The sequence below is a fragment of the Rana temporaria genome, chromosome 5 (assembly GCF_905171775.1).
Source record: "Rana temporaria chromosome 5, aRanTem1.1, whole genome shotgun sequence".
Lineage (NCBI taxonomy): Eukaryota > Metazoa > Chordata > Amphibia > Anura > Ranidae > Rana > Rana temporaria.
In genome coordinates this window covers 325572551-325587288 of record NC_053493.1, presented here as the reverse complement: position 1 = coordinate 325587288, position 14738 = coordinate 325572551, and the positions used below count along the sequence as shown (strand labels likewise).

Here is a 14738-nt window from a genome sequence, read left to right as displayed (position 1 = left end):
AACTAGGGCTTTTTTACCATTCTGGTAGGAGGTAGGAATGAGATTTAGGTTCACTTTCAACTCTAAACCCAGCCTGTTTTTGGTTCAGTAGGGGTGCGGGTTTACATTTCTCCTACATTTCCAACCAGACTGTTATCCACACGTTCAGCCTGAGTGGCCAGAAAGGGAAAAAGAACAGGCAGTGAGCATGCACCAGACTTCTTGTACCAAACCAAGTCACATGTCTTTCAACATAGTTTTGCTTTTTAAGCCCTGTATGGGATTTTAAGATATTAAACGTTAAGATGTGAGAAAGCTTCATGGCCTGTGTCAATGATATTCGATGAGCAAGTGAACTGTGCTTTTAACATCTTTTGAGATGATTCTGATATTATTCAGAATTCATTGTAGGTGCAGTTGACCTGGATTTGACGTGCTACATCTGCTTTTACATTCCGAACTTGTATGGGGAGAGAAGCAGTTCTGAAGTGAACTAAAACCATCAGGATGGTTATATGTGCTCCAAAAGAGAACTTAAAAATCTCTCAAAGATGGAAGGGAAAACTTTAACACAAAATGTAGTGGCATGTTTGAGGACAGGCAGGAGTATCCCCTCCTGTCCTCAAGTGTGGAGAGTGTCAGGACACTCTCTACTTTGCAGATAGAAAAAGGAGCTGTGTGTTAGTGGGCGTCCTTTTAAAAGTAAAAATCGAAGGATGAGGTAAGTGAAAGAGGACTGCACTAAGGTAAAGGAAGCTATTTCGGGATTTTTTTTTTTACCTTTACAACCCCTTTAATCCCTACATTGCCCAACTATATTTTCCATTCAAATTCATATCTCTTTGGGTTAAGGTTATTGTGGTAAATATACTTGTGTTTTGCTATCCACTGAATTTTTGTCCATCTTGTTATTATAGCTGTGAACAATCCTTATAAGTAATTTCAGGCTTATTCGATTCCCTTTTGTGCATCTTTCTAATATCTCCCAATATTTAAAGATATTTTCTTTGAAATACTTTGCTGATCAGCTTTTTACAGCTCTTTTTACCCTGTATAGGTGCCAAAAACAGATCACTTATTTTCAATTTGCACAAATGAAAGAATTAAACATAGCTTAAACTTTCTTTTTCCTAATTATTAAATCATTAGTAACAATGGCAAATGGGGCTAGTAAATTAAATAGCTCTGTTAGAAGTTATTAGGCTGAAGTAGAGTTAGAATAAATGTTTGCTTGGCCTCTTTAACTACATTCACTCAGCATCCATCAGGGATTTCTTAATCTTCTATTGATAATGAACAGGAAAAGGGATCTCTGCTGATAGCTCCTGGCAGGTGATATGGCAAATAATACTTAAACAGATGGAAACATTAAAATAAGTGGTATAATCAATGCCAGTATGACCGTACTACCTCAGGCAGAACATTTTCTATAAAGATGTCACCACTTCAAGCATCAGTTTTTCAATATTTTTTTTGCTGGTGTGTATAGAAAGCATAATAGGCCTGTGCATTTTCCCAAGCTTTCTGTTACAATAGTGACTAAGCATGTTGAAGGGGAGAAGAGCTCTATTTCATGTTTGTCACTTCTCTAGCAAATCTGTGATTTGTTTCGCTGAACAAAGGCAAAGAAGAGACTTGACAGATATCCACTGGGGATGCAATTGAGACCACTAAGCCTTGTTTCTTTATGAATGAAGGTTGACTGGGGATGGGTATGGAACAGACTTTTTAGAACATATGTGTGTATCTCCCTCTAATGCACAAAACTTTGTGCACAATAGATTTTTAGTTGACAGAATGTATGAGAAATATGTTGAGTTTTTCTTTTGAAAGTTTTTAGTAAAAAGAAAAACATACTTGCTTCAGCCATGATGTGGAGGACCCCCCACCCCCCTTTTGTTTTTCATTGTCCATTCCTAGATTCCAACAGCTGTCTAAAGAAACGGTGTACGCCCATGAGATTGGATCAAGACTTTAAGGCCATTTGGCTGTTCCTTTTGGAATTTTTACTTTGCATAAGAATTTTCCCTTAGCTTAGTGAATGAGGTCATACAGTTCAATTTTAATTTCCCTACTTAGCTACTGTAAGTTTATTTCCTATGGAATAAAACTTTTTTCTTATGTTCATAGTTGGTGGTTGACCCATTAGTTCTATGGAAAGAAAAACATGCTACACCCTAATTTATTTAAAAGAGGTTTTGTTGGAGTAATGAGGGGTCTCTGTTCAGCTTTTACACAATGGCCATGTGACTTTTAGTTACACCCCTGTTTAGTTCATTTTGTTTCAGTTTTACAATTTATACATAATCACTCTATTGCAAGGAAGGTTGATGTCACATGCTGTGCCCAATACAGCAAGCTCTGTTCCCCGTTCCACTATTCTTATAAGACAAAGACTTGCTTCATGGATGAATAGCATGGCTCTCTAAATAAATGTCCTCTCCCTTCACTGTAATCTTGCATGACACTCCTATTTATTTGATTTACAAATCGGTATTAAGAAATACATTGTTTTAATAAGATAAGACAGTGGAATACATCATTATGCATTTTGTAACTAATCTACTCTTTGCCTTCTCCCATGAGAAACTATGCAATTTATTTAGCACTTCATTAGGCCCAGCAGCAATATCTATACATGGTATACACACACTGATCCATTTTGTTTGGTAACAGATTGTGGATGAAAGGAAACCATTCATTTATTGCTTGCTTGGTATAATTACTACTGCACTAATTACCGCAAATCACTGACATGCCAGTTCAATGAGTGTCACAATAAAATGCAAAAACAAAACTAGAAAATAATACTTTTTTTTTTGCTACTGCCTTCAATGAAATGTAAGACGTGTTTTGTTGGACTGTTGGAGAGTGAGAAAGAAAGGAGTTTATTTGCTAAACATTTTACTATTATTTTATATTGCAGTTTGACGGTGATAACATGTACATGAGTATGTCAGAGCCAAACCAGGACTACGTGCCAGCAAGCCAGGTGGGTTAATTAATCTTCTATGCCTTGTTTCAAATTGTAATTAAACAAATTCAAAGAGCTGCATTGCAAATGAGTGGCACTATCCATAACTGCTGCAATCAGGAATTATCATAATTTATCAACAAAGCATTTAAGCCTTTTTGCCACTTAATGAGATAGGACCGATAGAAAAGAAAAAAAAAACACAGAGCTGGTGTTTGCTGTAAAATATTACCTTGTTGCCTCTCCAGCATGTAAGCAGCTGTTTTGCCAGCATGATCCTCCTTAAACAGTTGTTTTTACCTTTAGGGATAAACTCTTTACAGGTGCCGCTTATTTGGATTTGTAACTGCAGATGAGTTAATCATTTTAAGCTGCTTGTGTCACAGAATGTTTTAATTAGATAGAAGAAACAAGCTGGGATCTAGTGCACTTTTTTTGTGGAGCATTTTTATCTAGAATTTATCGGCATGAAAACAGAACGGCAGGATGCAAGTTACAAATTGCTTATTAGGAAACTAACACAATTTTAAAGAGGTCTACATTATAAGATCAGCAAATTCCTTATAATGAAAGGGGTAGTAGAGCTGCTTCCATGTTTAAAGGGAATGTTTAAAGGGAATAAGGGAAAAGTATATTTAGTGATATGCTTAGCCACATTGGTCATTGGAACAAAGCAAAATGTTATTTGTTTCATACCCAAACCAAATTTCAAGATAATGCAGATGATTATACTATCATATAAGTGGATATATTCATAATATACTTTGTCCATTTCTCCGATACAATCCAAATGGTTATTGACCAGGCAGTCAGTAGGCAGGTTAACAATACTGTTAAAGTGCAGGCACCTTATAGTGCTTGTAAGTGCCAGCTGTAATCTTCAAATTAAATGTTTTGCCTTTTACGGAGCCTCCATCATTTCTGATACATTTTTGTCTTTATGGAGCCCCATAATTCCTTGGCCCATTTTGCACCTCTGGCCAAGTGACAAAAAGCACTACCCTCTTTGGATAAGCCAAGCCTCACCTATCATTCCAGATTTCAATGGTAGAACACTGGAGATCAGGGGAAGTTTAGGTGAGCTTTTCTGATTCTTTCCCTCTGGTGCGTTTAGGGGAGATTTATTTCTCCATAACCTTATTGCTTTTGTGCCCTCTTCAAATTTCCTATGTCCTTCTTACGATATAGAGCCCATAACTGTATTCCTTGTTCAAGATGTGACCATACAAGTAAATAATAATTAAAAAAATATATAATACTAATAATAATAATGCAATACTTTATTTGCAATGTCTTTCATTTTAAGATTGAATTTCAACTTTTTTTACATGTTGAAACTGCTACTTGACAATGGTTATTTACGGCTTAGCTGACTCTTTATCCAAATCCTTTTTCTGGCAATATTATTAGCCTGACCAAAATGCTTAAACTATGGTAACTTTTATGAACTCTGAAACTCATATCTCCTTTAGCTGAATCAGAATAGGAAAATGTATTATCATTTTACAAAAAACATCATAAAATAAAATGCAAATGCAGCCCCTCACAATAAAAGACATCACATACTAAATCTCACATAAAACACTATTTGCCTAAAAACAACACACAACTAACATGATATATACATACTATACATTTAATTTAACCATAAAAAGCCAAACAAATCATATAGACTCTGGAAAGAAGCTTTTTTGCAGCCTGGTGGTATGAGTGGAAGTGCTCCTAAGTGCTCCTAAATCGCCTGCCAGAAGGTAATACTGTAAACAAAGCATTTTCAGAATGGGAGCCATGCTTCAGAATATTATTAGCTCTCCAAAAGCACCTCCTCTTCCCCAATTCTTCAATACTCCATAAATAACCCCTTCAATTATTTTCTGCACTGTTTGTATCACCCTCTGTAAAGTTGTTCCCTTTCCTTGTAAAAAAAAAGGCCTATGCTTCAGACTGCACTGCAAGGTTATATGTAGTGGTGTTACACTCATCTTCCTATATAAACAATGTTCTGGATGAAGGTTTAGATTCGGTTTGGGTGGAACTTTCACAATTTGGTGAATCAAACCGTATTTGACTGGTTCACTTACTTGAATACATGGCTGTTAGAATGTAAACAAAGAAGCCTGGGTCACGACCGTATATTGTCAATAATATCATCCAAGGTCACCAGGCTACATTACAGGAGATTACCAGGGAAATATCAATGAGTGGTGGTTATCATAATTGATGATGGATCTACAGAGAGGACGCGATTGGCAATGAATTTACACTGTGGGACATTTATTTTTTTACACTTCTTTTTCACTGTGTCTTTATTTACTTTTAACACTTTGCAGGAATGGGTAAGTGTTACCCCTGGGTTATTGGATTTGGAGAAGAGGCCCTTCCCCTCAACACCTGGACAAGGTTCCTTGTAAGGTGGGGGTTGCTTTGTCACTCTCCTTTGCAAGGTAGCCCCCAAAGGCATGATTTGGTTCATGCTTCATGCCCTCCTTTTCTCTGTCACCCAGGCTGCATGCCCTGATAAGTACCCACTTTTTATGATTTTTTTATTCACTAAATTATCATTGGTAATGCACTAGGTGCTTGCGCCTTCCATTTTGTTTTTCTTGTATGATCTAATAAGTGTCTGGTTGAAATTTTAGGGGAGACTCCATGCCGTTTTTCTGTTTTTTTAAAGACAATATACGAAAAAAAAAGGAAAAAAGTAATGGGTTCCCTTTAAGATTCTAATCAGACCCTTATTCAGTTATCCAGCTTGTTTGGGTGACCTAGAAAGGAAGAGAATTTAGTGTGAAACCCTCCTTTCTGTGCCACATACCTTTCAACATGGGGGTGGGGTTCCTTCCAAGGCACCTTGTCACAGTGTTAAGACTCAAGGGCTTCTTCCCCACATCCAATGCCCCAAGAGGATGTGAGGGTTGGTATGGAGGAAGTTTGATAGGAATCTGGAAGTTCCCTTTATAATAAGAGTCCCCCCAGATACCCGTTCCCCAAACAAAATGAGTGCATAGGTATATTAGTACACCTTACCCATTGCCCATTAAACGTAAAAAAAACACCATTAACGCCATTAAAAAGTCCTTCATTGCAAATAAAATGTAAATAATGGCTCATGATTTATCATGTTCATGACCTGCTGCCTGATAACGGGAACCCATCGCTGCAATGACCCGCCACCCGACAATGTTGCACTAGAATAAATGAGCCTACAGATACCAGCCCCTTTCTAGAGCAATACAGGGGTAAACTTGTATGCATTATTAATTATTCCCCCCAACAATTAAAAATGTAAATAAACACAGCTATGCCATGACTAAACACAGCTACACCATTTAATAAAATTACATCAAATATTTAAACAATGTCCCCTGATGTAAATTCATCCTCAATCATGATGTCCAGTGATGTAAATTTATCGTCAATCACAATGACCTACCCAATGATGTTTCCCTGGCTAGGTGCCACTAAATAGCACAATAACACTTGACAACACACTGATGCGCCAAAACCCTGAAGAAGGAGCATTTGTGTGACCCCTGAAACACGTTCGATATAACGTGGTTTTCTGTACCTAATTATTTTTGTAATCTACTTCTTCAGTGATCCATTATTTATTGCACTTAAATTTTTTTAATGCACAATGTCCCCACAAAGGAAATTTTGCTTCTTCTTCTTCTGTCTGATACCCATTGCCTAGACTGGTAGAGGGGGTAAAAAATAACTTCATGGGGACACAGACAGCTACAGCATTTTTTTTTCTATGACTGCCTGTGTTGAGGATCTACCACCTCTTACTTTATCATTCATATCAAATGTATATGAAGGCAGGTGACTTTCCCACACCTACTTTCTTACCTGACACCATTCAAATTCACTGTAAGAGAAGTATCCCAGGATGGCAGAGATTTTAGCTCTTACACACTCTATTTCAAATGCTTTAAAAAGATTTTGCTGGAGTTGGGATTTAAAAGATGGGATTGAAAGAAAACCTTCCCCAGCAAGGATGCCAATACATAAATAATATTTTTACATTTGGTAATATTACAACTCTGACACATTAGAATATTGTAGTCGAGTAATATGTAACTAGTGTGCCATTTTAAGTTCTAAATCCATATACAGCACGCATGCAAGTAATAAAGTAAAATATGTATGCAACTATTCATATGAACTCTACCTGCATATGTGCATACTATTCTTTAAACTGCAAGTATGGATTTTTTTCAAATAATATCTCATTGTCAGGCCAACTGAATAAAAGTAGGTATTTTTATAGTTATTTGTATGTAGTTGGTTGCCTGTCCATAGGAATATTTATTGCCTGCTATATATGCATAGTGGAAATCTTGTTCCACATTGTCCACAACTATTTTAGCATTTGCAGTTTATTTGCAACATATGTGCGTATTACATTTGCATACAATTATGCAGTTTCAGTAATAATAGAATATATTTGCATACATATGGATTTTCTGAAAACCTGGCCTCTAAAAACATCAGACCCAGAAATATTGTAACTAGATTTCCATTACTGCTGGATGTACAGATATACTGATTGGTGTTTATAGAAGTTACAGCTAATTTCTCTGTTTATTAAACAGTAATCGTATGATGATAGCATTTAATTATTATGTAGCTTTACTTTACAGATTGAGAGCCATGTGCATGTAAATACAGTTTTAACACCTTTTCAAACTTGCATGAGGCTTTTAGATATGAATCCATCAGTAAATAGCCTTTTTTTAATTTTAGTGTTTTCTTGTTACCTTACATTGGGGATCAGAAGTTTGGGCACCCCAGGTAAAAATTTGTATTAATGTGCATAACGAAGCCAAGGAAAGATGGAGAAAATCTCCAAAAGGCATCAAATTACAGATTAGACCAGGGGTCCTCAAACTATGGCCCTCCAGTTGTTCAGGAACTACAATTCCCATCATGCCTAGTCATGTCGGTGAATGTCAGAGTCTTGCAATGCCTCATGGGATGTGTAGTTCCGCAACAGCTGGAGGGCCGTAGTTTGAAGATCCCTGGATTAGACATTCTTATAATATGTCAAAAAAGTTAGATTTTATTTCCATCATTTACACCTTTAAAATTACAGAAAACAAAAAAATGGGCACCCTGCAGAGTTAATATCTTGTACTGCCCCCATTGGCAAGTATCACAGCTTGTAAACACTTTTTGTAGCCAGCCAAGAGTCTTTCAATTCTTGTTTGAGGTATCTTTGCCCATTCTTCTTTACAAAAGTCCTCCAGTTCTTTGAGATTTATGGGCTGTCTGTCACGCACTGCTCTTTTAAGGTCTATCCATAGATTTTCAATTATGTTGAGGTCAGGAGATTGTGAAGGCCATGGAAAAACCTTCAGTTTACGCCTCTTGATGTAATCCCCCGTGGATTTTGAGGTGTGTTTAGGATCATTATCCATTTGTAGAAGCCATTCTCTCTTTAACTTCAGCTTTTTCACAGATGGCATCAAGTTACCATCCAAAATTTGCTGAAATTTTATTGAATCCATTTTTCCTTGCAACACAACCCAAAAGCATGATTGATCCACCCCCATGCTTAACAGTTGGACATAGGTTATTGTAATTAAATTCTGTGCCCTTTCTTCTCCAAACATACCTTTGCTCATTCCGGCCAACAAGTTCTATTTTAACCTCATCGGTCCACAGAACTTGTTTCCAAAATGCATCAGGCTTGTCTATATGTTCATTTGCAAAGTTCAAACGCTGATTTTTGTGGTGAGGACGTAGAAGAGGTTTTCTTCTGATGACTCTTCCATGAAGACCATAGTTGTACAAGTATCTCTTTATAGTGGAATAGTGTACCACAACTCCAGTGTCTGCCAGATCTTTCTGGAGGGATCGTGCAGTCAAACATGGGTTTTGAATTGCTTTTCTCACAATCCTGCGAGCTGTTCTGTCTGATATTTTTCTTGGTCTTCCAGATATTGCTTTAACTTCCACTGTTCCTGATGACTGCCATTTCTTAATTACATTCTGAACAGAGGATATTGACATCTGAAAATGCTTTGCTATCTTCTTATAGCCTTCTCCAGCTTTGTGAGCATCAACTATTTTCAGTTTTAGTTTTCTAGACAACTGCTTAGAAGAACCCATGGTGCTGATTGTTGGGGCAAGGTCAGATGAGTCTGGGCATTTAAAACCTTTGAGATTGACATCACCTGGTCTTCCCAGATGATGATTGAAAACAATCCATGACACTGGCAGGTCTCAGCTTTGCAAAGGGGGCAGTGCATGCTATAAATTCTGCAGGGTGCCCAAACTTTTGCAGACGTAATTTTTTTGTTTTCTATAATTTTGAAAGTGTAAATGATGGAAATAAAATCTAACTTTTTTTGACATATTATAAGAATGTCTAATCTGTAATTTTGATGCCTTTTGGAGATTTTTCCATCTTTCCTTGGCTTCGTTATGCACATTAATACAAATTTATACCTGGGGTGCCCAAACTTTCGATCCCCACTGTATTACATGTTATCTTATCATTTATACATAATCCACTTACTGACCTTTACATACTTTAGTACTAACAGTAGGTAAAGTGTTACTAAACCCAGGACCCTGCATTCACTATATCTGGTCTCCCACAGAACATGGAAATACAATTATTTTAGTAAATATAAACTGCTAAATACCTTCTCTCATCAGCAGTGTTTAGCAGTCTTGTGACTTCTATCAGTGGCTGGTTAAAGATTGTAGGAGGATTTTTCATTCAACACTGTCCTATGAGGCCCCTGACCCTCTATCTGCTGATTGGCCCTGTGCTGATCACATGCACCCTCCCAAGAACAAAAGAAACTCTCTAGCATTACACACCAAAACTGAGCATGTGCAGAGTGACTTCAAAAGCTCTGTCTTATCAGGAGATGGATTGGGGACAGCGGAAGAAGGAGAGAATCAGAGAAGATGGGATCAAACAGTCTTTTTACACAATGCGGAGGATTAACCCCTTAGGTTCCACAGTGAGTATAACAAGCATGCTTTACTGCATATACAGACTGATTTTACCGTTATGGGTTTAGTAACACTTTAAAGTATTATTATTATTATTATTATTATTATTATTATTATTATTATTATTTTCCCTAATTATTAATAAATACATGGCTCAAACTGTTTAAGATGGAGGATTGTATTAAAGAATTTGACTGTCATCTTACTTATGAAGCGCGGAAGCTTAGTGAGTGATCGTCATTATAATGCAAACTGTTACCTTCCAGATAATTTAGTATACATAGGAAAATTTTTCACTATGTATACTAAAAACATTTACATAAAGGAAAGTGTGGTGGCATGTTCATGCACTGTATGTTCAAGTGATTGTAAACCCATATATTATTTTTTAAATAACAAACATGTTATTCTTACCTGCTCTGTGCAATAGTTTTACACAGAGCGACCCCAATCCTTCTCTTCTCGGGTCCCCTGCCTGTTCTCCTGGCTCCTTCCCCCTGTTGAGTCCCGACCATAGCAAGCCTAAATTATCAGGGTTGGTTTAATGACACTCTCACATTACTGAAGAAAAAACGCAGAAGAGCGGAAGGAGCCTGGAGAAGAAACCCTACAAAGGAAAACTACACCAACTACAAAGCACTCACAAATAAATATCACAAAGCAATATTCAAAGCAATATTCAAAGCAAAAAAAAGAACATTTCTCAAACACCATTTCAAAAGCCCTTAACTGACCTTGTGAACGTTTCAAACTAGTCACTCAGACTATGAACCCTACCTGCCTAGAGCCTCCAACAAACGAAACTCAAGAATTCTGTATCGGATTTTTTTTATCGACAAAATCGAAAACATTCGTGAAATTATTTAACAGAAAAAAACAACCAACCTCACTCAACCAAAGCAAGAAGAGGAAATCAATACAAACATTATACAATCGACACATTTTTTACTGGTGCCAATCACCATCGATACCATTAAAAACATCATCAGAAGCCTCCGAGACAGCACATCACCAATTGACATAATTTCTACAAAACTCCTGAAAGAATGTACCGACATCTTGGCACCCACCATAACACATCTCGTATACCAATCACTAAACCAAAGCATACAAACATTATACAATTGACACATTTTTCACTGGTGCCGATCACCATCGATACCACCAAAAACATCATCAGAAGCCTCCGAGACAGCACATCACCAATCACAAAACTCCTGAAAGAATGTACCGACATGTTGGCACCCACTATAACACATCTCGTATACCAATCGTTCAAAGAAGGTATTGTTCCGATCTCCCTCAAGCAAGGCATAATCAAACCCCTCTTAAAAAAAGCCAACCTCGACCCCAAAGACCCAAACTACCGCAGACCGGTAACAAGTCTTAACACCTTCTCCAAGTTCATGGAGAAAGCAGTAGTACAACAGCTACAACTCCATTAGGACACCCACAAACTCTTGGACCCACTACAATCAGGCTTCCACCCAGGCTATGGCACAGAAACAACACTTCTCAAAATATGGGATGACGCCCTCGAAGCAGCAGATGACGGAGAATCATGTCTCCTGGTGCTGCTGGATCTCAGTGCAGCTTTTGACACTGTAGACCACAAAACTCTACTCATTCGCCTTAAAGAAGTACCAGGAGTCACAGACTCAGATCTACCTTGGTTCACATCCTTCCTAGAAAATCCTTCTCAGACAGTAAAACTAGGAGCCTTCACCTCTGAAACTCATGCAAGTTTCTTGCGGAGTCCCTCAAGTATCACCCCTGTCACCCATGCGCTTTAACATCTACCTCCACCCACTCCTCAAAATCATCAGCAAACAGGACCTGTGCTACCACTCATATGCTGACGACACTCAACTCTACTTTCGTATCACCGGAAAAAAGACCAATATCATGGACTAGAAAAATGCCTCACATTGATCGATGATTGGATGACTGAGAGCTCCCTCAAACTCAATGGATCCAAAACAGAAACTTCTCCTCCATGCAAACCCAAAGACAAAAGCTAAGACTTCATGGACACCACCCAGCATCCTTGGACAGACCATTACCCTCGAGCACCAAAGTCAAAAGTCTCTGAGTCATCTTTGACTCTGAGATGTCGATGGACGCACAAATAGGAACAATAGTCAGTGGATCTCACCATCTCCTCTGCCTGCTACACAGACTCATCCCCTTCATCCCAGAAGAGGACATAGCAGTAGTAGTTGGAACAATCATCAATTCCCGACTCGACTACGCAAACTCCCTCTACATAGGACTACCTAAATACCAGATTTAGTGCCTACAAGTCATCCAGAACACGGTAGCCAGACTGGTAATGGGGAAAAAACCCTGGGAATCCATCACCCCTTCCCTGAGGGCCCTTCATTGGCTAACCATAAAGGATCGGGTTACATTCAAGACCCTCTGTCTTACCCACAAATGCACACAAGGAAAGGCTCCTCAATACTTGTGTAAGAAAATAAAACACTACACCCCCAATTTTTCGATCAACCAACCAAAACCTCCTCCACATCCCCAAGTCCCGCTACAAAACGAAGGGAGAACAAAGATTTGCAATTCAAAGAGCACGGCTATGGAACGCTCTACCCACAAACATCCGTATGTAAGAAAACCATCAGGCCTTCAGGAAAAAACTTAAGACCCACCTCTTCTGAAGGATCAGGATGACACTTGATGGAAACAAGTGCTTTGAGGCGATTTAGTTCGCATTTGCAGCGCTATACAAGTTATTCACTCACTCATCCATAGAGTTGGGTGAACGGTTCGGGCCGAGCAAAAGTTTGGCCTGAACATTGCCTTTTCACCCATTCAAACTGTTTCCCACCGAATGAACTGCAATGCACTGTGAGCTAAATAGTGCATTCTAAGCCCTAATTGGGCAAAGCTTTTCCCAGTCAGGGCGCAGTGAATAGATCTCATATTTAGACTAAAATGCAAAAAAATTAAATAAAAAAATTTGTCATTTGAAAAATTGACAACCAGAAAATATTGCTTTAAGAAGCATGGACTGAAGTGACGTTTTGACATCACTTCCACCCTGCTATGCTATGGGGACGAGTGGGGGAAATCTTGCCCTTACTCATATCCCAGCCGAGCAGGGGAGAGGACGCGATCGCCTTCGCCGCTGCCGACGGCTCCGGTAAGCGCCGAACCGCCGTTATCGTTGACAGGACCGCTCACTGAAGAGATGGATATCTCGGTTGTGGCAGCAGCTGCTGCTGTTACTGAGATATCCATCTTTTTAAAAAATGACGTATATATACAGTGAGCGGTCCTTAAGTGGTTAAAGCATGACATGTTGGGTATCTACTTACTCAGCGTAACATCATCTTTCACATTATACAAAAAAATTGGGCTAACTTTACTGTTTTGTTATTTTTTTTATAAATGTTTCCAAAAAAAAGGCGCTTGAAAAATGATTGCGCAAATGTTGTGCAATGACCGCCATTTTATTCCCTAGGGTGTCTGCTAAAAAAAACATATATAATGTATGGGGGTTCTATGTAGGAGAGGAGTGCCAGAATAGGCCCGGTATGCAAGTGGTTAAGTAAAACTGTTACCAACCCGGGCAATTCAAATTGTGTATCTGATGAAAAATAGCAAGCAGGTGTTATTTTCAGTGATAAATAGACTAAACTAGTTATTCGCAAATCCTAACTTCTTTGTACTTAGCTCTGTACTTTAAAGTGAGCTGCTAAAGCTGGTTACACTCGGGCCAAAATTTGACAAGAAAATGTAATTTCTGCAGGAACCAGATGACTTTCAGTCCATGTGTATAGCACCTCATCCAACATAGGTTGGTCTTACAACCGACTTATGTTGAATAAGCATGCTGTAAGGCCAGCATTTGATCAGCGCTTGCATGCAATGTTTTCTGGTGGGAAGGCAGTGTCCCTTTCAGAACACATTAGCTCAGCGGGCGAAATCGCTGCATTAATATCGGTTTTGTTAGTACGGCAATCTGTATGTTTTTTGTTCAGCCCAATGGGTTGAACAAAAAAACTTACAGTGTGCGTACCTAGAATTAGGCCTGAAGGGACATTTTAGTGTTTGCATGTACATTATTGATTTGCATTTTCCTGTGCAGTCTTTGCATTCCATTCTCAGGTTATGCACATGCCACTAACATTGGCATTAAGCCCAAGCTCCAGTTTCCCATGTCATTTAATAGTCCATTCCATATTTTATGGTCTGTAACATTTTTGGGATGGCAATGCCAGGGATTAGACCTAGTACAGTAATAATTTTGGACAGAAGTCATAGTTCAATAAACAGCCTTAAATGGAGGGGCTCCACAAGAAAAGTATATATAATGTCTGCACTCCAGTATTTTTTTTACTATAGACCATTTTTAGGTGTCAACATATACACTTTATGCTATCTCAGTATTGTACGACCACCATAACTTCCATAGTACCACAGCTTAGGTAACAGTGCACTGCGTGTATGCACAGTATAAGAGCTTTGTTAGATTTTTAATGTACAGTCTATTAACCTTTATTTGTGTGCATAGGCCTATTCAACACTTTCGGACATTCTGTTCAAGACTGAAGGGTTAACTTCCATCTAGACTCATTGCCTCGGGAGTTACATAGAAATTTGCTAAGTAGCAACATATGGTTCACTACTGTTTCTCTTATGTTGCTGCAAGCAAATAATACAGTACTATTCTTGAAATGATTTTTAGAGAAAGCTAACTTTGGAATAATGCCATAAACATGAACATACAGTGAAAATTAATGATATTTCCCAAGACTATCCCAAAGATTTGCTTGGCACCATGCTCTGATAC

At 38.3% G+C, this 14738-nt stretch overlaps 1 protein-coding gene across 4 annotated transcripts in view; it reads left to right on the top strand.

The window, feature by feature from the left end:
- The window catches only part of TOX (thymocyte selection associated high mobility group box), a 300519-nt gene that overhangs the window by 148905 nt on the left and 136876 nt on the right, over positions 1-14738 (top strand). For all 4 annotated transcript variants that reach the window (XM_040354249.1, XM_040354248.1, XM_040354251.1 and 1 more), the window contains one exon: positions 2906-2971. In XM_040354249.1, the coding sequence (XP_040210183.1) occupies positions 2906-2971 (66 nt within the window). The remainder of the gene's footprint in view (positions 1-2905; positions 2972-14738) is intronic.